At 41.9% G+C, this 24,782-nt stretch overlaps 1 protein-coding gene across 4 annotated transcripts in view; it reads left to right on the forward strand.

Annotated features, from left to right (window-relative positions):
- Window positions 1-18,917, forward strand: part of pot1 (protection of telomeres 1 homolog) — a 119,094-nt gene extending 100,177 nt beyond the window's left edge. For 3 of the 4 annotated variants that reach the window (XM_080438768.1, XM_080438769.1, XM_080438766.1), the window contains 6 exons: window positions 1,427-1,638; window positions 4,588-4,741; window positions 7,351-7,436; window positions 12,193-12,287; window positions 14,541-14,652; window positions 17,990-18,917. In XM_080438768.1, the coding sequence (XP_080294894.1) occupies window positions 1,427-1,638; window positions 4,588-4,741; window positions 7,351-7,436; window positions 12,193-12,287; window positions 14,541-14,652; window positions 17,990-18,180 (850 nt within the window). In that variant the 3' untranslated portion in view covers window positions 18,181-18,917. The remainder of the gene's footprint in view (window positions 1-1,426; window positions 1,639-4,587; window positions 4,742-7,350; window positions 7,437-12,192; window positions 12,288-14,540; window positions 14,653-17,989) is intronic. The other variant, XM_080438767.1, reaches the window with a different exon arrangement.
- Window positions 18,918-24,782: the final 5,865 nt, after the last annotated feature.

A 24,782-nucleotide genomic window follows, 5' to 3' on the forward strand; every position in this document is an offset into this window, starting at 1 on the left:
CTTGACGTTACTGCCGACCGTTTAGTGTAAGTATACCGTTGTTCTGGTCTTGAAGGGAGCCATTGTTTTCCATAAAATGTGGAATACAATGGTGTGAAAATCAACTTGCAAGGACTTGAAACTCGCTTGAGATAAGTGATACAACACAATACATTGTATTGCTCCGTTGTTATTTTCTCAAAGTCACTTCATCGTTGCATCTTGAACATGAATTGATTTGAAAAGTCTTGCTGAAAATAGTGATTGATTTACAAACGCAATTAAATGCAAAATGGTCTTGTGTTTATGTATGATATAGTACTGCATGACATGCATTTTTAGACTGGCATCTGGTCCTTTAACCCAGTGGTTCTCAACCAGTGATCCGGGGACCACCAGTGGTCCTTGAGGGGGTTCTAGGTGGTCCCTAATCTGAGTTCCCAGAAGTTTTCGCCAGCTCTCGCATACAAACGGGAGGGGCGGGGAAACTTCTGGGCCAGAGCCCTGGTATTTGTGCGCGGGATTTAACTTACGCTCAGAATCTGAGCGGACACGCCTCTTACCGCTCTGAGAGCTGTGCAACTCGTCTAAAAAGTCAGACGAGAGGCAAACAGCAGTACACAACAATGGCGGCCGCAATTTCTCAAGGAGATTCCCGTCGCTCCTATTTACATGCAACACCCACTGCATGTGGATCCCGCCCCCTTTTCTTCATTGGCTGTTGATTTGTATCAGAACGCAGTGGCCGCGCCCCTGCTGTCCAGGCTCTGAGGCGATGGGAGAATGATGGAGAGTTGGTAACCAAATGGACCCTTATTAGATCTTTAACTCTTGAGTGTAAAATGAAACCAAATGGACCCTTATAGATCTTTAACTCTTGAGTGTAAAATGAAACCAAATGGACCCTTATAGATCTTTAACTCTTGAGTGTAAAATGAAACCAAATGGACCCTTATAGATCTTTAACTCTTGAGAGCGTAAAATGAAACCAAATGGACCCTTATAGATCTTTAACTCTTGAGAGCGTAAAATGAAACCAAATGGACCCTTACGGGTCCATTTGGTTTCATTTTACGCTCTCAAGACTTACATTATTGTTAAACGTCTGCATTACTTAATTTACAAGAAGTCTACACAATTAGAGAATGTAGAAGAATTGTTATTTTGATCAATGTTGGCCTGTTATTATCTCTCCTATGGTACCAACATCAACGCAGCATGGAATTGTGGACAAAATCTTATCCAACAATAAATATTCTAAGGTTTGGGTCTAGAGAGTCTAAATCTCATCAAACGGTGGTTCCGTGGCCAATAAGTAATGGACCTTGATATGAAAAGGGTTGAAACCCACTGTTTTAACCCATTAAATCCGGGAAATTCGTTTTTTGGGGGTTGAACTACTCCTTTTAATGTGCCTCTGTCCCTGTTCCAACCTCCTCCTCTTCAGGCGGAACATTCCAGATGATCACACGGTGGCCGGCCTCTTCTCGGAGGCCATGAAGGACGGTGGTCCCTGTGAGGCAGAGTGGGCCGTGTCGTCTGTGGACGACAAACTGCTTCCTGTCAAATGTATTGCCGGCTCCTACTCCGTCGTACCCATGACTGTTTACATGCCTCGACAGGTCTTCAGTGAAGCAAAGGCTCTGGTCTTTTTGCAGGGTAAGCTTTAACCCGTTAAGACCTGAGGCCGATTCTTAGCTAATGTCTTCTAAATCCCGACAGTATTCTGAAAAAACGTATGTTTCTGTATCAGTGGTGCTCAAACTTTTTCATGTCAAGGACCCCCAAAATTATATTTAGTTGGCTGCCGACCCCCTTCTCAAAATGTTTTGTTCCAGGGACCCCCCAGAAGCAAAGATTTTAGTTAAACATGTTTTAAAACAATATATATTCAAAGATTTGCACACATTCTCATAATTTTTCAAAAATAGCAGGTCTACAAGCTCGTAGCGCGGCACTCGGTGCCGCGCTATGAGCTTGTATATCTGCTATTTTTTTATTAGCCAAAGTGTAAAATTATGCTTTTTAGCTCAAATCAAAAAATGACACAGATGCGTTCTACTGGAGGTACGACCAAACACAACACAGTTTTTCCTCATCTCTAAGGCCCTCCCATACATGAAATGGATTGTTGTATAAAAATATTTTGCTGCAAAAGTGGTGAAATTGATATAATAAAGTTATACACCCCAAACAAAAAATAAAAATATTGTGTTTGGTCCTACCTCCGGTAGGGGTACCTCCATGTTTTGGGGCCATTGTCACTAGCCTATAAGCAGTTAATTTCCTCGACTGAAAACTATTGACGAAATTTTTCTAAAAGCTATGATGACTATGACTAAATATATTGACAGTTTCATCAACAAATACAAACTAGAAAGATTTTGGGGAGGAACTACTGGAGAAGAGATCCAGTAGAACTAAGACAAGTCATTTTATGCTGGGCTGCACTCGAAATGGGTGTCACACTCGAAAATAACCGATCTACAAGCTCACATTAAGTAATTGAAAAAAACACGGCCCCCTCACGCATTAGAAGGCCAATGTCAGTCATCAAGCACGGGTGTTTTCAATGAGTCTTAACATGATTCAAATGGAGTTTGAAGTTACAATGGGTTTGTATAGGAAGGGGACGTGTCTGATTACCGGTATGTCAAATATCTAAATACTGAATCAAGCAACTTAAAAACTGTCAGATGGGTGGGCCACGAACGCTTTTGTGATTTTCATGTGGGTCCCTTGATCCAGAGAAGGTTGCATTATGCGATTTTACCATTTTACTTGTTTCCCCCTTTTTATTGGGCCATTTTGCATTTTTGTGTCATTTGTCTGTGGGGTGACATTATTCTTTTTATGATCAGCAGCTGCCTGCCTTCCAGGTTAGAGAGACCTTCTCCAAAGCCAGAAGGTCACACATTTCATCTTTGAAACAGACCGTGTGCATCAGTCTTATTATTTTTTATATTGTTGAGAAAGACACTGAAATATTGTTGAACACTGTTAAAGGGATAGCTGCCTACCTGTCCGCTGGTCATCAAATAATTGGCTTAGGAATGCGACAAAAACAAAAAAATATCCATGAATTCAAGTCTCCATGGGGTGACTAATCAATAGAAAAAAAAATGGGGGTGAACTATCCCTTTAACCTTTAGATTTTAGACACTTTAACCATTATGTTATACTTTGGCTATCAAAACAATAGCAGATATACAAGCTCACAGCGCGTCACTTCGTGCCACGCTATGAGCGTGTAGATCTGCTATTTTTGAAAGATCTGTGAAAATTGGCGCAAATCAAGCAAACATTTTTAACTCAAATATTTTTCTCTGGGGGGGGTCCCTGGAACAAAATATTTTGAGATGGGGGTCGGTGACTGAATACATATAATTCTGGGGGTCCTTGACATGAAAAAGTTTGAACACCACTGATATTATAGCAACATAAGTTTTTCAGAAAACTGTTTACTGATTTAGAAGACATTTGTGCAATCCCCAGAAGCAAGCATTGGAATTACAAATGTTTGCTTATGTGTATTCAAAGATTTGCACACATTTTCACGATTTTTCAAAAATAGCAGATCTACAAGCTCGTAGCGCGGCACCGAGTGCCGCGCTACGAGCTTGTATATCTGCTATTTTAGGATTTAGAAGACATTTGTAGAATTGACCTCAGGTCTTAATGGGTTAACCCAGAGGACTGTATACATAAGCAGGTTCACACTCAACAGAACTAGTCTAGAGGCTGTATGACTTCACATCAATATCACAATTATTTTCGTTTGCCTCGATTCCTATTAATGAACAATTATTTAAAAAATAAATAGTGAAAATAACAGATCTACAAGGTACAAACGTTGTAGTCTAGCATGGCCAGACTAACATCACTGCGTAGATATTAGTCTGGAACTTCCAGGCTACAAATGTTGTGAGCTACGTGAGCTATTTTCACTATTTTTGCACACCACCATTGTATAATACAGGGCTTAAAGGGGTAGTTCACCCATTATTTTAATTTTTTTAATGCATTCCTAAGAGAATAAGTTGATGACCGGCGGAGTCTCAAAGAGTCTCTTACTGAGCAGCCACCCAGTCATTGAATTATTGTCTTAGGAATGTGACAAAAACTAAAAAAATATCCATGAAAATAAGTATTTTTTTTATCTACAGTATTAGAATTGTTTGTGTTGAAAAAACCTGCTTCTTCATTATTCGATTAACCTATATGAGCGAGATTATAGGTTTGATATATTTTTCCGTTCATTGCACAGCCCTACCAGAGGATCCAAAAGTTTTTTAACTTTTTACCCAACAGCAAAAACCTGATGGTTGGTCCAGGCTCAGACAGGCTGCTTCGGTGTGCTCTACTTTAACTTTTTTTTTTGTAACAAATTGTTTGGTTGAATGCACCCAACTAATTAGATTAGCTGAATGGGTAGAGACTAGAGAGAGGCCCTCTCTAACTCTTGAGGATGTACAAATGGAACCAAATGCAATTTGGTAATTTACGAGGAGCAAAAATAAAAGCATTTAAATTTGAAATATGGAGATACGATGTCTATATGCTTTATTCAAATGAAGGTTAACTTGAGTTGACCTTGACTCTTCACAGGGTCGACGTTGGAAGAGACATGTAAGATCTGTCAGTCAGAAGACGGACCCCGACACATTGTTCCCATCAGGTCACTGCAAGGTCACATGGCGCTGTTGGACCTCTCTGCTCCGTTTCTGTTCCAGGGAAGAAGGGGAAGAAAGCGATACTACGGGTCAGTATACCTACCTTATTAACACATTACCCGCCAAGATATTAAACATTGTTTTTGTTATCCCCATGCCAGCGTAATTACCTTTAATAGACGATCGTTGAAACGCTGTGGAAGCCACGTTGTGTACAGAAGGGATCCGTGTATCCACTGGAATGATAACATTCCAACCGCAATCGGCTATTTTGGAGCTATGGCCTGTTGAAAATGGGTGGTTTTCATCACAAAAAAAGAAAGAAGTGTTAGAAGTGTTTTTCTAAAAATCCTATAGTTGGGGCGGACGGAAGACTGTGTTTTCTTTTAATGACGTCACATCCGTCTACTGCTTCTCTGAGTGACGAGGGACCATTCCTAAGCTGTGTTAGAGCGCCCCTTGTGGAATTTTCAAAACAATAATAATTTGAAAATAGAACACAGATCTGCGTCCTTGGCAGGTTAAAGGGATATTTCACTTTCAAAAAAGCTTTGGGTCATCGTCTACTCAGGCCTTTGTGAGCCCCCCAGACCGTTTTTAAGTTGCTCGATTCAGTATTTAGATATTTGATATTATTTTTTTCAGACACGCCCCCTTCCTATACAAACCCATTGTAACTTCAAACTCCATTTTAACTATGTTAGATTCATCGAAAACACCTGTCCTTGGTCCTGGTAACTCATACTGCCCTCCTAATACGTGAGGGGACCGTGTTTTTCTGATAATTTTTTTCATTTATTTTATTTTATTTTTTTATTGTATTTTATTTTTTTTTCATTTTCCAAAAACAATATAAAAAATAAATGAAAAAGGTAATTGAAAAAACACGGCCCCCTTGCGTATTAGGGCGGCTCTATGAGACACCAGAACCAAGGACGGGTGTTTTTTATGAATCTAACATGGTTAAAGTGGAGTTTGAAGTTACAATGGGTTTGTATAGGAAGGGGGCGTGTCTGATAAAATGTATATCAAATATCTAAATACTGAATCGAGCAACTTAAAAACTGTCTTGAGGGCTCACAAAGGCCTGAGTAGACGATAAAATGACCAAACGTTTTTTTGAAAGTGAAATATCCCTTTAACCACTTGAACCCCAGCATCCTTTTTCTTTTAACACATCGACCGCCAGAGGTTAATCTCATAATGTACTCACCAGTGCCAAGGTGTTATTGTTGTTTTTTTGTTTTTTTCATGTCGCCATAGATCTTGTTAAAATCCTTAAGATTGAGCTCTACACGGTCTGTTTACATCTGCGACATCTCACTGTATCTCCCAGTGAAAACCACGTATCAAACGGGGTATCCATGTTGTAGTTAGAGCGGATTACGTTAAACAGTGATATGCGAGGAGAAAAAACTACAGGAAGAGAATTGAGTTTCAGTTTCGTCTGTAGAACGAGGGCGGACGTGATCGTCAAAACCGGATCCCAAATAATTCTGTTTCCGGTCATCAAACCGGAAACGGAAGTGGATCAAAAAAAATCCGAAAGTGCACCCGGAAATTTTTAGCGCGAAAAGACCGTGGACCGTAGGGCTACGGTCTCGGCGCTTAACAGTTGGATTTAACGGACCGTAGGACTACGTTCTTGGCGGTTAATGTGTTAATGCCCCCCAATTCCTGGAATGCCCTACAACACATTTTAAAGTTTGTTTCTATGCCATCACTTGGCACTGTGTAAAAGGATAGTTCACCCTCAAAATGACTTTTCCTATCGATTAGTCACCCCATGGAGTTCATGGATATATATTTTTTTTTTGTCGCATTCCTAAGCCAATAATTTGATGACCGGCAGCGGTTCCGGTAGGAGATACAAAGAGTCTCCTTTGTGTCTCCTACTGGAACCGCTGCCTACCGGTCCGCTGGTCATCAAATAATTGACTTACTGTAGGGCGACAAAAGAATTTTTTTGGGGTGAACTATCCCTTTAAATCCATGATTTTGTGTGGTATGGGGGATGGGATACGGGGAATATGGGGGAGCTTTCAGGTAGGACAGGGCCTAGTCTTTATCATTATTCAATTAATGTGATTTTTATAGACCATGTCACCATAATAAAAGGTCAGTAAAGTAAAATACTAAAAAAAAAGGGTGAGTGCAAGTTAACGAGCCCAAATGAATGAAAAACAGACATCTTGAAATTGCTTAATACTGTACGTTACCCAGCAGACAAAACATAACTTTTTGGTGAAGTTGTTAAAAACACATCTATAGACATTCTGACATGATACTATACATAACTAAACCGATGTATTAAATTACACACAAAAAAACTGTACTGCACACATTAGGGCTGGGCTATTAACCCTAAATAAATAAATCAGTTATTGATGTATTTGTATTAATAGTTTCATCTCTAGCTGTGTTACATGAATGATTTATATTATTTTGCTGCTGATTTGCGTAGCAGCATGGTGTGCGCTGGTAGCACACAATTCCCTCGAGGACGTTTACTGATGTTATGTTTATTATGTAAGGGCTGCAACTATTGATTGTGTTCTTATTGATTATTAAATCGTTTTTTTTTAATGAATTCAAATAACCTTGAAGCGTGTTTATTTCACGTATCAACTCATTGTTTTTGTGGGTGTTAACGGGGCAATTCATGTACTGTAAGGGATTCCTATTGTGTGCATTTCAGATGCAAGCAGTGTTCTGAAGTGAACCTGGCTGAACCAAATCCATTTGAAGACGTGGACGTCATTAATGAGAAGACTGTCGCTGCAGGTACTGTATGCACTGGGTTGACCCGAGTCCCTCAGGGCTCTGTACTAGTGTCTTTTCTGTTTTCGCTCTACATCAGTGGTTCTCAACCAGTGGTCCGGGGACCACCAGTGGTCCTTGAGGGGGTTCCAGGTGGTCCCCAGCTAAATGATTGAGAGTTGGAAACCAAATGGACCCTTATAGATCTTTAACTCTTGAGAGCGTAAAATGAAACCAAATGGACCCATTTGCGGGTCCATTTGGTTTCATTTTACGCTCTCAAGAGTTAAATTATTGTTAAACATCTGCATTACTTAAGAAGTCTACACAATTAGAGTATGTAGAAGAATTGTTTTTTTTTTTCAACATTTGCCTGTTATCTCTCCTATTGTACCAACATCAATACAGCATGGAATTGTGGACAAAATCTTTACCCAACCATTAACAAAATATTCTACATTTTGGGTCTGAGAGTCTAAATCTCATCAAACGGTGGTTCCGTTGCTCAAATGCCGAATAAATAATGGACCGTGATATGAAAATGGTTGAAAACCACTGCTCTGCATTAAATATAGCCTGGCTCCAGCTGCTGAATCGCTAGCCACGACCCATTAAAAATATATTCTAGCGATTCAGGGGTCTGGTGATGCTGTCGAAGGCGGGGTTTTCTCGGTTGAAAATCTATAAGCGGCCCAATGGCCCGACTGGTTTTGATGTTAACTTTTTTTGCTCCAGGGGACCCCCCTGGAATCCCTACAAGTACCCTTGGGTGGTCCCCGGACCCCACTTTGAGAACCATCCGTCCGTGTCCGTTTGTCCTTCCCTTTTGATCAGGGGTTCACAAACATTTCCAATGCCAAGGAGTCTGCCTGCCTGTCTGCCTGCCTGTCTGTCTGTCTGTCTGTCTGTCTGTCTGTCTGTCTGTCTGCCTGCCTGCCTGCCTGCCTGCCTGCCTGCGTGTGTGTGTGTGTGTGTGTGTGTGTGTGTCGTGACCTCAGTTGTCTCTGCGTTTTGATGTTTACACTGCTGTTGACCTGTCTCTTATCCTCCGTAAGCAGTTCTGTTTATACACACACACACACACACACACACACACACACACACACACACACAGAGTCACACACACACACACACACACACACACACACACACACACACACACACACACACACAGAGTCACACACACACACACACACACACACACACACACACACACACACACACACACACACACACACACACACACACACACACACACACACACACACACACACACACATACACTCACACACAAACGCACAAACACACACTCACATCCACAACATGTTTGTGTGTGTGTGACTGTGTGTGGTCTCTGATGATTTATGTGCTGCTTATCTCCTCTCTGTCTGATGGTGTTACTTTGATCCTGCTTAAAGGCCACTTCCCCCTGCCCGTCCTGTTTGAAACGCTCTCCTGTGTCTTACCCTGTCTGTCTGCTTCTTACCCTGTCTGTCTGCCTCTTACCCTGTCTGTCTGCTTCTTACCCTGTCTGTCTGCTTCTTACCCTGTCTGTCTGCCTCTTACCCTGTCTGTCTGCTTCTTACCCTGTCTGTTTGCCTTTTTACTATTCTGCTGCTGCTGCAATTTTGAGGTATTTTTACTTTACTGGAGTATTTCTAATTGTCTACTCCACTACATCTCAGAGGCAAATATTGTACTTTTACTCCATTACAATTATTTGAAAACTTGAGTTACTACTTACTTTTTTTTGTTTTTTACAAAACATACATTACCCGCTTCATCCCTATATAAATTTCGGCCATTTGAAAATAGCTGATCTACAAGCTCACAATGCGTCACGATGCGACACATTGTGAGCTTGTAAATCGGCTATTTTCAAAAGATTTCATACATTTGAAAACTTGTGAAATGGGACATTCTGCATAATGAGTACTTGTTACATTGCAGTATTGATACTTTTACTTAAAGTTGTACAATGCAGAATCACAAATAACGATTTTTAGCAACCTCTGCTGGTCACTACCGTCACTGCATACAATTTCCGTAGTCCTCGATTACCCAGAATTCCATTCGTTTTCACCGGAAGCCGGAAGCGTTTCAAAAAGCGATCTTTTAATTGTTTTATACTATCTACAGATCGTTTCTCTTAGCCAGTGGAGCATTAGTTACCATGAGCTGTGCTTTCTTTTTCTGTTCTTTTTCGATCTTCCAATCCTACATTCTCTTAAAATCAGCGTGAGGTTCCTTTTTGTTATTAGCGCGGTAGTTCCTGGCCAAACAGGAAACCGTTGCGTTAGTTCCTGGCCAAACAGGAAACCAGTGCATTTCCGCCTCCGTTTTCCGGCCAGATGACGTCATTTCCCCGGGAAAGTCCCCCCCTTCACCGTTCAATAGTAAATATATAAATAAAAGGCTTCCGGGGGTGAAATTCATGGAGTGGGTGTTGTGAAACTTTTGCCACTCACAAAAGATATACAATTTAACTTTAGTTTTGTTGAAAACGTTACCTAGTATGCCTTTAAGTCAAACGTTTGGGTATTTTTTCCACCACTGGTAAAGACTAGAGCCAGAATCGGTCTGGTCGATTATTAGACCTTTTGTGATGACATTGGTATCGGCAGTTAAGGCTCCTCCCATGCTCCTTCCGACGTGGGAAGAAACGGTTACACACATAACCCCGGTTATTTGAGACATTGAGTGAGTAATATGAAAACTAACTATAGGTTACAAACATAACCTCGGTTATTTGAGTATTACGAGCAAGATATCTCGCTTATGTTAGAGCGCCCCCTGGCGTGATCACAGGGAACGCTCTCCCATAAGCGAGACATTGAGTGAGTAATATGAAAATAACTTCCGTTTGGGACGGGCTTTCTGAACTGGTTCATAGAGTCAGGACATGTGGAGGTGCAGGAGGTTTTGAGAAAAAAGTTCTGAGACCAGCCATCAGAAGTTCTGACATCAATGTGTTGTTATATCACATCCCTTTCCTAAAACGTCAGAAAAAAAACATGTATGGGCCTTCATGCAGCTGATGTGTGCCGACTTTTAAGCACATTCAACCTGGCGTCCCTAATTTGGGCTTATCATTATAGGCGGAAATGTTCAACACGTTCGAAGCGAGTTGTGAGCTTGTAGATCTGCTATTTTTTTAAATTTTCTATTTTGGAATATGTTTTTCAAACCAAGGGGCTAGCATCCGGCTTGTAAATGTAGGCTATATAGGAAGTGTGACAGTTCATATGAATGGCCTGTAGTCTCGCTGTTTCAGCGGTGCTGGTTGCAGAAGCAATTAGGCTCTATTCAAGCGGATGTGTTTTTGCCGAACATTTACACCCTACTGGTTCTACCGAGTGAAGACCCGCCCTCGCTGCGGTTTCAGCCAATAGCATTAATTCCCGTTTGCATTTCGGACCAGATATCAACCGGATTTAGAAAGACAGCGGATTTGAAAGCACTGCAAAATAGGCTTCATTTACGGTCTGTAGAAACCAATGGCGTGACGCTGTTCATATTTTTTACGGTCTATGTTTCAAACTGATGGGTAATCGATGGGCTCAGACTCTGCAGAATGGGGATCAGCATCGTATTCGTATGTAACAACGCTCTGCCTTTTTCCTCTCTGACATGTTTCTCCTGTCCTGATTCAGCACCTGTGGTTGTAAAATGTTCCCCTCTCCCCTCTCTCCTCTCACCTCCCCTCTCTCCCCTCCCCTCACTCTTCTCTCCCCTCACTCTTCTCTCTCTCCTCTCCCCTCCCCTCTCTCCCCTCCCCTCTCTCCTCTCCCCTCCCCTCCCCTCTCTCCCCTCCCCTCTCTCCTCTCCCCTCCCCTTTCTCCTCTCACCTCCCCTCCCCTCCCCTCTCTCCTCTCCCCTCCCCTTTCTCCTCTCACCTCCCCTCCCCTCCCCTCACTCTTCTCTCTCTCCTCTCCCCTCCCCTCTCTCCCCTCCCCTCTCTCCTCTCCCCTCCCCTCCCCTCTCTCCCCTCCCCTCTCTCCTCTCCCCTCCCCTCCCCTCTCTCCCCTCCCCTCTCTCCTCTCCCCTCCCCTTTCTCCTCTCACCTCCCCTCCCCTCCCCTCGCTCCCCTCTCTCCCCTCACTCTTCTCTCCTCTCCCCTCTCCCCTCCCCTCTCTCCCCTGCCCTCTCCCCTCCCCTCCCCTCTCTCCCCCCCTCTCTCCTCTCCCCTCCTCTTTCTCCTCTCCTCTCCCCTCCCCTCTCTCCTCTCCCCTCCCCTTTCTCCTCTCACCTCCCCTCCCCTCTCTCCTCTCCCCTCCCTTCTCTCCCCTCCCCTCTCTCCTCTCCCCTCCCCTTTCTCCTCTCACCTCCCCTCCCCTCCCCTCTCTCCCCTCCCCTCACTCTTCTCTCCTCTCCCCTCTCCCCTCCCCTCTCTCCCCTCCCCTCTCCCCTCCCCTCCCCTCTCTCCCCCCCTCTCTCCTCTCCCCTCCCCTTTCTCCTCTCACCTCCCCTCCCCTCTATCCTCTCCCCTCCCCTTTCTCCTCTCACCTCCTCTCCCCTCTCTCCTCCCCTCTCTCCCCTCCCCTCTATCCTCTCCCCTCTCTCCTCTCCCCTTTCTCCTCTCCCCTCCCCTCTCTCCTCTCCCCTCCCCTCTCTCCTCTCCCTTCTCTCACCTCCCCTCTCTCCCCTCTCGACTCCCCTCCCCTCACCTCTACTCCCCTCCCCTCTCCTCTCCTCTCCTCTCCTCTCCTCTCCTCTCCTCTCCTCTCTTAAATCACTGTAGTTTAAAGGTTTTTATGGTGTGTTTCCATCTGTTCTCCAGCCATGGGGGTGCAGCTGCTGCGGTATGTGCTGGTCATGAAGCTGCTGCTGCAGGATGCTACAGACACCCTGGAGGCCCTGCTCTACAGAGATGCTGTAAGTTAAGATGCCTTTCTTTTTTATTTTATTTTTATCCCTCTGGGACCCATACGTGAACGCCTCCTTTACGTTGGCATGGACGTTAAGGAGTGGCACGTCCACTAGAGGGCAGTTCAGAGTGAAAGGTTGAGATCTAGATCAATCATGAGCCAGATTTCCAATACTAATATGTATGCCGCCTCCATCCTCCAGTGTTACGGTGAAATTGGTGACCTGCTGAAATATGTGACCAATCTTGTGGACACATTGAGGTCTTGCAATACGTGTCCTAAATACCACTAGGTTCAAGCCAGTTAGTAAACAAACAAACGGCAGTGATTTGTTACGTTTGGACATTGACGTTCAGAATCAGAATCAGATTTATTGTCACACATCACAGAATAAGAAAGGGAAGAAGAAGGGGGGGGGGGGTATAACAGTGTGTGAGCATAGCAGCAGATCTATACTGTGCATGATATACTTATGGACGTTAGTTAAGTTGCTAGAAAAACACAAAAAGAGACAAAAGTCAGTGCGTTGTAAATGGGATTAAGGTGCAAAATGTCAGCGCATGTCGACCGCATAATCCACCTAAAGTAGACTGACACTGGTATGGATTATACTTTCGACACGTTGTGTGAAGTCCATCTGATGCTGCTGTACACCGTATTGACAGTACCTGGTACAATATTGGCCTATAAATGGCCAATGAGCATTTAAAATTAGATATATATATTTGCAATGATCTGGAAGCCTCTCAAATGTACATGCTAAATTAAATGTATATTGATGAGAAGTATCCTTGTATTTGTCCATATGGAGTTTAAGGTGAGTGTCCCAGGGTGGACTTCCTCCTGTAATGTGTGTCCCTTTGCCTGGACGAAATGACGTCATACAGTAATGTTTACAAATTGTCGCCCACAACCTCTCCTCAAAAACGTTCAGCCATTCTGCCTTCATCTTGTCTTGCTTGAACTAGATGTACTGGTACTGCACCGTGTTGTCTGTATCGGTAAGCTCTCAGAAAAGGAACGACATAATTAATAATTAATAACGAGCACAAAGGCGGACTAAATTAGACAGACAGAAGGCTTTGTCCGTATCCATAGCACGTAACCTTATGAAGAAGGTTTGAAAATGGGTGAAGTTGTCCTTTAATCCATTAAGACCGGGAACGCATCTGTGTAATTGTTTTTTGATTTCTTTGGCTCACAGAGTGCCGTGCTATGAGCTTGTAGATCTGCAAAAAAAAAAAGAAATCGTGAAAATGTGTACACGTCTTTGAATATATGTGTCTTTTTTCAAGCGAACATCTTTAACTCAAATCTTTGCTTCTGGGGGTCCTTGGAACAAAATACTTTTAGATAGGGGTCCGTGGCCAAATACATATAATTTTTGGGGTCCTTGACATGAAAAAGTGATATAGCAACATAAGTTTTTTCATAAAACAGTTTAGAAGACATTTGTAGAATCCCCCAGAAGCAAAGATTTGAGTTACAAATATTCGCTTAAAAAATATATATATTGAACGATTTGCAAAAATGTTCATGATAAAAAATGTTTTTGCATATCTACAAGCTCATAGCGCGGCACTCGCTTGTATATCTGCTATTTTTGAATAGCCAAAGAAATCTAAAAAATGACACAGATGTGCTCCCGGTCTTAATGAATTAAGCTTGTAGCAAACTGAGTGTTTGACTTGGGAGCGGATGGTAATCCCAGCCTAATTAAGAGTCAGTGCAAATATCAAGCCCTGAAGAAGAGCCAGACTAACACGTATTAATGACTGTTGACTCTGTGCTCTCTTCATGCATGCCAGAGAAGGATAAATAGACCATTAGACCTCCATGAGGTCCACGCTCTTGTGTGCCAGTGTGTTAACCCCATCTTGACCAGCGTTGCCATGTCCGCTTATTATAAGCAACTTTGTGCTTGTTGTTATGTTGTTGTAAATATTGGTGGTTGCGGCTTGCGTTTTTTTGGGCTTGCTTCCTAATGTTGTTTAAATCAGTGGTTCTTTTTTTATTATTTGATTTGATTTAGCACAATATAAAAACAATACAAAGAAACAGAATATAAAAAGTAAAGTGCCAGGAGGAGCAAAGAAGCCCAAAAGGTTCTCAAATATTGTGATGTCAAAGACCCCAAAAATATGATGTATTTGTCCATGGACTCCCCCCTTCTCTGAAAATATTTTGTGCCCAATACAAGATTTGTGTTGTTAAAATGTTTTCCTTTTTATTTCTTTTTTGAAAATTTGGACCACATCAGGAGTTGTTCTTCAACGTGTCAGCAGAGGAGGTGGGCTTCAGCCAGGAGCAGCAGAACATCGTCAAGAAAACCATGGATACACTCTGCCCACCCGGGAGGGGCACGGGTACGGGTAAGTCTACAAATATGAATCCATATTTGGATATTCTTTTGAATATTAATAATAAAAGAAGATTGGCGCTCGGTTGACGCAGTGCACTACCACAGAGGTTGTGAGGTTGTGGTGCATCCGGCTTTGTCGAGCGTCTCTACGAACACAATTGGCCCGTGTTTTGACCAATTGGAAGCCGGGCGGGGAGGAGGGTGATATTTGTCACTGCATGTAATCCTACAGGTTGGGGGGGTGGAACCTGTCAGTGGGGAGTGTTGGGCGGGAGGAGTAAGACGGAGGCACTACGTCCTCCTACTGGGGGCTCCTCACTGGCAGGTGAGGGCAGAGAGACGCAATAACCCGAGCATTGCTGGGTATCAAACCTCAACACGCGTTGCCTTGTCAGCTTGTTGATAATAAGGTTTTAAAATCCAGGGTTATGGTTAAAGTGCAAAACTTACTCTGAACATCTCCCGGTTCGGAAAGGCTTTCCGAACTATAGTTCGGAGAGTCAGATGTTAAAGGGATAGTTCATCCAAAAAAGTACTTATTTTCGATCAATTACACACCCCATGAAGCCTTGAATTCATTTTGAATTCATTTTTTTGTTCTTGTCGCATTCCTAAGCCAATAATTTGACTGCGCTATACTCATACCCTGAGTCGGCGGTGCCCGGGATCGAACCCATGACCTTGTGATCCAAAGTTGAGAGCTCTACCGAATGAGCTACCCGGACACAAATAAAAGATTACCGGTAGTTAAATGTTCTCAAATAGAAACGTTAATCAAATCCAAGTTTTTCGAAATGATTTGAAAACTTTTCTGACTAAAATATGAGTAAACTCGTCAAAATGGGGATTGGCGTCTGACCCCAAAAATCTGGCTTGGTTCAGGCTCTTTAATTGGCAGAAGGACTGACGTCGCCGTCTGACATTCTGACATGAGTTTATTAAGATTGAGCTATTATTGTCTTGAAAAAAATCTCATTTCAGCCGATGTCATCCCTAGTGTTGAATTGCGTTGATGGCAGCGGGCTGTAATAGAAAAGACGTTCCTTCATCAACAGACCAGAAGAGAAGTGAGCTGCTCCTCCAGCCAGTCCCAAGGACAGCATGTGTAACCTCACGTAAATCTGTACCGGCGGGCTAATGAAGCATATTGACAAACAGCAGCGAGTTCTCTCTCCCCATTAGCGAGCCAGGAGTCAGGATTAGCTTCCAGCCTCGTGGAACAGGAATTCATTGCAGAGGAGAGAAAAAAACAAGCAACTGATTGAGGATCAAGGAGATAACCCATTAAGACCGGGAACGCATCTGTGTCATTGTAAGATTTTAGCTATAACCATTATTTTACACTTTGGCTATTCAAAAATAGCAGATGTACAAGCTCATAGCGTGGCACCGAGTGCCGCACGGCGCACTATGAGCTTGTAGATCTGCTATTTTTTGAAAATGTGTGCAAATCTTTGATTGTATATATTCTTTTAAAGCGAACATTTGTAACTCAAATCTTTGCTTCTGGGGGTCCCAGGGACGGCTAAATACAGATTTGGCCAAATACAGATATTTTGTGTTGTTTGGTTGCTATATCAGGGCTCAAACTTTTTCCATGTCAAGGACCCCCACAATTATATGTATTTGGACCCGGACCCCCATCTCAAAATGTTTTTGTTCCATGGACACCCAGAAGCAAATACTGGAGTTAAAAATGTTTGCTTTAAAAATATATTATATATATATATATATATATATTCAAAGATTTGCACAAATGTTCAAGATTTTTCAAAAAATAGCAGATCTACAAGCTCATAGTGCGGCACTCGGTGCCGCGCTATGAGCTTATAGATCTGCTATTTTTGAATAGCCAAAGAAATCTAAAATGACACAGATGCATTCCTGGATTGAATGGGTTAAGGCCCTGTGCTGTGAGAGCCGTGTAGAGACCTTCCTTTAGAGTCCTTGGGACGATGTGAAGCAATGTTGACATTAGACTCCCTTCAAAACCACTTTTCTTTTTTAGAGCAGGGGCATAGGCAACCTTTCTGGGCACAAGGCCAGTGAGATTTACCAGTACCAGACAGTACAAAACACCACTGTTATGTCTTATTATAGATAGTCTCTCGCATGGCCAGACTGTTGCCTCACACAATGTTCAAATGCTTCCGTCATACAGTCTGGAGCAACGGACGCTCTGAAAAGCAGTGGTGTAAAGTAACTAAGTACATTTACTCTAGTACTGCACTACCACTGACGTAAAAAACATATTTTTTCCGATTACCAATACTGCCACTGACGTAAAAAAACATATTTCTTTATTTATATGTTTTCGTTTTTCTCACACCAAACCCAAGATATCGTGATCCGAAGATTGCTGCTCCATTCACTTCTTGGTTAACTTATTACTTAAAAATCCTGTACTGTGTCTTTTTTTTTTTTTTACTATGTATTTTTGGCCGAGACATGCTATTTTCAAAGGCGTATAAAAGCGAACGGAAAGTTGCGATTTCTTTTTTCTTTTTTCTTTTTTCTTTTTTCTTTTTTCTTTTTTCTTTTTTCTTTTTTCTTTTTTCTTTTTTCGCGGAAGCACAGTGAAACCCTCTGTGATTAGCAACCATCAGGGGATCGATCATACTGGAGATAAATTTTCTGTGACGACTTCGAAAGGTAAGAAAATCGCAGCAGCCAGAAATAAGTCTGGCAGTGAAAGAGTTAAGTACAGTTTTGAGGTATTTTTTACTTTACTTTACTTTTTCCACCACTGCTCGCTAGCCAGACTGTTGCCTCACACAATGTTCAAATGATCCCTTTACAGTCGCGCAAATTTGTCCTAATATAAATCAACATAATCAAAGTCTATATAGCTTGCTGCTTATCAGAAATGGAAATTAAAAACATTTATGTAAAGATATTTTCGTGAACGAAGAAATTACAGCTTCCTTTTTCGGCTTTCGGGAGGTGTAGTTCTATCTAGATTCTATAGCATTCAGAGATTGTGGAATAGTTGCACCGAGTGCCGCACTACGAGCATGTAGATCCGCTATTTTTTAGAAATCTTTAAAAGTCTTTAAATATTTTTTTAAAAGGCAACATTTTTTAACACAAATCTTTGCTTCTGGGGGTCCCTGGCATATTTTACAACATATTTTCAGGTGGGGGTCCACGGCCACATACATATCAATTTGGGCGTCCTTGGCAAGAAAAGGTTTGAGAAGCACTGCTCTAGTATACTGTACACCTCCTGTTCATTTCTAACAGTCACTTAATCGATGCAGATGGAGTTGAAAGTAATTTTTGAAGAATTATCTTTATTCTCTCTCTCTCTCTCTCTCTCTCTCTCTCTCTCTCTCTCTCTCTCTCAGCAGCAGAGCGTCCGTGGCTCAGCCTGTGTCTCTCTGCGTACACCGCAGCGGACGGACAGACCTGCTACCAGATCTGCAACACACGCTGCACCGTCACTCAGCCAGCGGTGCCAGATCTAGGGAGAGAAACAAGCAACCAGGTCCACGAAAACAACCCCAGCCCAAAAGAAGCGACGACTAAGGCTGCATGATCAACACACACAACCACCAAGTCCTTACAGTCATGTTGTACATGACATTTGTAAAGGACGCTGAGTATTAATATAGTGTTTTGCATTTACAGTACTTTGCATTTGAAGCATAGTATTTTTGTTCTGGTTTTGTTGTGTTAAATACCAGTGTGTCATCTATTTTTGTTGTTCAGGTTGAATGTGCAACCAAATTGAACATCGTCTCTGTCGGGTGGAAAGCTTGTATGACAACTCAGTTTAAATGTTCAAAAATAGCTGATCTACAAGCTCACAACGCAAACACGTTGTGAGCTTTTAGATCGGCTATTTATTTGTGCTGTTTTTGTTTGACACTAGTATTTAAAAGTATAGGACATTAATTTACCAAAAATAAACATGAAAAGTGAAATATTGGAGATATGAGGTTTCTGCCCGACAGCAACAAAATGTCAAGTAATGTGTGAATCTATGGGAAATGTAGTTTTGCTTTGTTTATGTACAGCTTGGATATCCTAAAGGGCGGATTTCCCCCTTAATTCACATCAATAGTGTTCTGGCTTCTGTTAAACTGATGACATCTCATTTGGTTTAGCTCAATACATAGATAGATACATGTGGTTGTAACGCTTTGCATATTCACTGTCCTTAGATAAACAACTTGTCAAGTTTTACTGACAATGTCACATACACTGTATGTTACATAGTGTATGATTCCATATTGTAATAATAACCTTTTCAAATAAATACAATAAGCTGAAGTTAAATGCTTACTGATCAATCATTCTCGATGGCTGTATAATATCGTCGCTGTCCGGCAGAAACCTTGTATCTCCATAATCTTATGTTTTTTTCATAAATTAATGCCCTACTTCAAAAGTCTCGCACAAACAAAAGTAGTGTGAAAAGAGCTGATCTACAAGCTCACAACGCCTCGCTGAGCTTGTAGATCAGCTGTTTTCACAACTTTAAAAATGTTGTGAAAAATAACAAATAAGGAACTGTTTTGGGCATACAAGGTTTTCACTATTTGAAGGCAGAGCCCTTCCAGTCAGAGTGCTATCGATGCAGGAGGCTATTATCTATTATCCTCTGTGTCTTCTCCCATGGCTCATTGTGTCATAATGGCTGCAGCTCCCGTCCAAATTGCCAGAAAACCCACCAAGGAGCGTCCTTTCATTCAGTGGAGACCACCGGATCAATGCTCATCACATGTGGATTACAAAACGAGGGGAGGGCGTTAACGTCTTAGAGAATAGGGGAACGCGTCTTCCTCTCTCTCTCTCGATGAGAGCGAACGGTCCTGTGGGGATTTCGGTTGGACTTGAAATGAAATGATTAATTTTTGTGTCTGCTTTTACTTAGAAGTTTTTGTACTCGTCCAGAGAAGTGGATTGGATTACAATAGTCAAACACTAGTTCATTGACCAATCAGCCTCCAGTGCATCCTACATAACTCCCACGCTGGGCAAGACCTAGTCGATTGAGTGTCTAAACGGAAGTACCGGAATTTGGCGGAAGTATACCGCCTAAGGAAAAGACGTTGACGCTTTACAAATCGGTTAACATTCTCCGTGAATGAAAAGATCCGTGAATGGTCGAAAAAAATATTCCGGGGAAAATACATACGAAAATACATACGACGGAAGTTCTCTTCGCACATGAGTAAGGCTGGGAACGAGGCTACATAACTCCACAGTCCATTTCTCTGTAGGCAGGTTTATACTTCGTCCTACAACGGTGTCCCGCACCTTGGCTATTTTCAGCCTGAATTTTCATTTTGTTTCACTCCGCCTGAACATATTTTTCTTAATGGCCGTTGGCTAGCGATTCAGGGGCTGGAGCCAGGCTACACAAGTTAGGCTTTAGTCTCTCTTCCTTTCTTTCATTCATCTACCAGTGCATCCTAAATCTCTCTCTCTCTCTCTCTCTCTCTCTCTCTCTCTCTCTCTCTCTCTCTCTCTCTCTCTCTCTCTCTCTCTCTCTCTCTCTCTCTCTCTCTCTCTCTCTCCCCCCCCCCCCCCTCTCTCTAAGGTGATGCAGTTGTAATGGATTCACTCAAAAGAGATTGGGGAAGCAGAGAGTAACTAGTATTTCTCTATCTGTTGATATTTCCTTACGCAGAGCCTTTCCCACATAGAGGATACCTGCACAGATAGTTTGTACATCTTAAGACCTGCAGAGTGCAACATTAACTGACAAACCTGAACCTCTAACACTTTAAATTATTCATAGTGAGGGGCATCCGGGTGTGGCACAAGGGCTACAATTGATTTATTGACTGATTCCAATCTTGGCAATATACTGAACATGGTCTAATACTCGAGTGTAGTTATATCTAAATAGATGGATGTTTTGAATAGGTACTGTTTAAAAGTCTAAACTGCATTGTAGAGATGCCTGAGTACTGAGTACTCAGTGCAGGTTTCTCATCAAGGCCATCTTATTGTTGTACTTGTGCAGTTATCACACCATAGCACAAGTGGGCCACCTGGTGGTGCAAAAATAGTATGGTTTGCATGAATAATAATCCAAATATCTTAATGCCAATTATATTCACATAGGTTCTAATATAGTCCAATTTAGTTGTATTAATATTGCTCTGTTATGAAGGCACTGACACATATTGATTTGTTTGCAGTCATTTTTAAAGGATACCTCTCATCAATGTATTCAATTGCAATGACATGGTCAATTGAGAGATGGTCTGGGTCAACCCACTGGTGAAGTGAAAATCATTAATAAGGTATTGGACTCTTAGTCGGAGAGTTGGAGCACAATGTAACAATTTAATAACAAAGCTATGTTAACCACACACTTTTTTGTTAAAAATTGCTAAAATAGCAGATCTACAAGCTCACAAGGGCAACAAGTTACAAGTAAAAGTCCAGCATGTACATGAGTAAAAGTATTGGCATCAGAATGTACTTTAAGTACCAAAAGTATGCATTATGCAGAATGTCCCATTTAACACATTTTCGAAATGTATACACATCTTTTGAAAATAGCAGATCTACAAGCTCACAATGCGTCACAAAGCGCCACGTTGTGAGCTTGTAGATCGGCTATTTTCAAATAGCCGAAGTATGTAAGGCTGAAGTGGTTAATGTATGTTTTGTAATAATAATAAAAAATCTACAAAGTAACTAAAGTTTTCAAATAATTGTAGAGGAGTAAAAGTATAATATTTGCCTCTGAGATGTAGTGGAGTAAAAGTAAAAGTACTGAAAATTGGAAATACTCCTGTAAAGTAAAAAAAATACCTCCAAATTGTACCTAAGTATAGTACTTGAGTAAATATACTTAGTTACTTTCCACCACTGCTTCCCCCCAATCCAACCCTTGGCATGACTTAATCCCAATCCATTGATATGACCCGGCCAGGGATTGACCCCCGACCTCCCAATCTCCGGGCAGACACTCTAACTCTAGTGCCACTGAGCTGGTTCATCATACTATTGTCACACAAAAGTAGCAAAAAGTAGATCGGCTATTTTCACTATTTTAAGATGTTAAATATATAATACATATATTCATTAATATGAAATAATAAAATAGGAATGGTTTTGGACCCGACAGCAACTATATAGGGTTTAAGTAGTTAAAATAAAGAGAGCCCTATTCAGGGTGAAATTTGAACAAACCACTAATTAAGGATTTCGGACTAGGCAAGAGGCGTTTCCCCGCAAAATTCGGTATTCTGTGGCACCCCTCTCACCCGCCAAACACCTGAGCTACCCCTTACATTATGCATAGGTGTGGTTTGGGCGTTACAATGATAAAACCAATCACCGTGCCAGAAGCCATTGCCTTTAAGAGAAGACTGCGCTAGCCGTCATCCCCGATCCAATATATGCTCTAGCCTATCTCCCTGTCTGCAGTCTCTGCACTGTTGCCTGGTCTGATAATTATAAGCCACATTGGGCTTGTTTTCCTTCTTTTATTTTATTTTATCCAAATACATTTTTATATTAATTTGTAGCCTATTCTGTTCACAATAAGCTTGTCATATTAGTCAGATCCGGAATAGTATATGAAAGCCATTTAAAATATTTATACTATTGGTACACACCGGCTGCTCCCAAATAATTAATTACATCATGTTGCGACAACGCTCCTACGTGGTACACAGACAAACAGTAGCACATGGGTATAATAAATTGGACAGTTTTAGGAAAGGTCTATAGCCTATGTACTCACGTTGGCTGTTATCGTTCTATTTCCACCATTCTAATGGATTCCAGGGGTGTGTAAACATCTCTGAAGTTGCTCCATAGTTTCCTCTGAAGTGACGCAGTTAAAGTTAACTTACATCCATATTGTCCCCGTTATCTTTCATCATCCACCTTTGTTCAGTAATCCCGAACAGAGCTAAACTTTAAGTTTACATCAATCAAAGCCTCTCAAACCCAGACACATTGCTGCGATGCGTATATGTGCGTCGCCTACCTACCCAAAATAACAGACATACAAGCTATCAACGGCGCTGCGTCATGTCGTGTCGACAGCTTACAGATCTGTTATTTTGGACAGCATACAATGAGGCGCGCGCGCGCCACGGAGTAGCCTATCACTAAACCAAAAACATTACATTACGTGGTCAACAACATACTAGACATGTAACTTGCTTGGAGCTTTTAATGCAGTGGTTCTCAACCTGTGGGTCGAGACCACAATGGAGCACCCAACGCCTGGCGAGCTTGTATATCTGCTATTTTCACAATATTTATCTGTGGAACCGAGTCAAACAAAATGGGGGGGTCCCCAGTTCAAATATGGTTATTTTGGGGGGTCATGAACGTAGCGTTTACGCGGGGAATATAATAATAATATAGGCTAATATATATAATATAGGCTATAATATAATATTCACCCGCAGCATGGGTTTAATGAGACAGCAGCCAAAATGAAAATCACTATGATCCGCTCATCTTATAAAAAATGTAAGTGCTTAAGATTTTAGCCCAAACCCAACGGGACCCGACCCGGCCCGTCGGCACCGGCTGAGCCGGGTCTACGTTTTTTTTACATCCAAATAAATTCACATATTAATTAATTTGTAGCGTAGGCTATTGTGTTCACAATAATCAACTTGTCATATTAGTCAGATCCCCAAGAGTATATGAAAGCCATTTAAAATAGTTATATATTCCCAGCTGATGCCAAATAATTAATCAACAGGGCAGCGCAACCAAAAGTAGGTCAAATCAATCAATCCGTCTTGTCATGACGCAGCAGCCCCCTTTAAAGTTTAAACCATAACATGACATCTTCAGACTATTGAGCTTTCTTCATGTCTTTTTCACCTCAAAGTAAATGTTGGATTATTTCTTCAAATGAGACACTATGAGAGCACAGGCAGCGGGCATTAGAAGGTAACATTGGATGTGATTTCTCCATCGCAAAAATGATTACGGTTATTCTATGAAACATATATTTCATAGAATAACCATAATCATTTTTAAAATGGTTATGGGGCAGTGTATATTTATATAGCCCTATTTGCTCCAAGCTGTTTTTTTAAATAAAATATAGACTTCTGGAAGAATTAACGAATTACCAAGATTTAATGAGAAATAAGGCTTCTTTAGAAAAATGACTGACGGGCTGGGCTGGGCCTAATTTGTCAATTATTAGTCGAGCCGGGCTGAAATATTTAGGGGATATGAAAGCTCTAGTTAGTAGTTTGAAGTGCTCATGTGGCCTTATAGTTGCTTCTTTTTGTTTTCATAGACCTGCGGACTGCGGTTGCTTATTTCTCGCCAAGGCTGGCAACACGGCTCATGGTCCAACGCACAAAGCCATTGTAGTGTCTGTGTGCACTTGACGGGTGATTTTATAAACCAGCGGGTGGTATTAGATTCCACTAACCCCCCCCCGAAACCCGTACCCATGTGTGTCTGTAGAATTGCAATGTGGGGGATATAGCAACAACACGCCCACGGGCACACCTCCACGCGCAAATAACGGCGTCGGCATAATGGTGACGGGTAGAGCAGGTGCTAGAATAACCTATTGGGGCGGCGCAGCTCCATTATCAGTATTTAACAAGCGTTGCGGCTGGGAAAACTGGCACAGAATAGAGCGGAGAGTCTCTCCCCTGTGTCTCCCCGTGATGTTAGGCTGAACGTAAACGTGTTTCTGCTCAATATAGGACACAGAGCCAAGACACTCGCCAATGTTATCAGGAGATTATACGTTTGTGGAGGCCTTTAATTTAATGGGGGTGTAAGTTCATTTTCTGGTTCATTACTATCGATGCTTCAATAAAACGAAGCCCATTTGGATGTAAAGACTCCGAGTGGAAGACAATCTCCAATTCATTATCGGGAGAGGTTATAGCAAAACACCTTCAGGTGCTGCATCCTCATAACATCACTAATCTGCTATATGAGGACAGCTGTAGTTCATGAGAGAGCTGTGTGTACATTACTGCTGTTAATAGTTAGGATGGCTAAATGCAGAGGACACATTTCTTATGACAAAGCAGACAGTGAGTGAACCCAGATGCAGAACACACCAAGGAGAGAATGCAAACGTAAAAGGATCACTGGCTAATAAGCCAAATATGCCTTAATACATTACAATTGCCCTCTATAACTATAATAAAATATATAATTCTCACA

Source organism: Gymnoscopelus braueri, assembly GCF_963280865.1.
Source record: "Gymnoscopelus braueri genome assembly, chromosome: 9".
Taxonomy (NCBI): Eukaryota; Metazoa; Chordata; class Actinopteri; order Myctophiformes; family Myctophidae; genus Gymnoscopelus; species Gymnoscopelus braueri.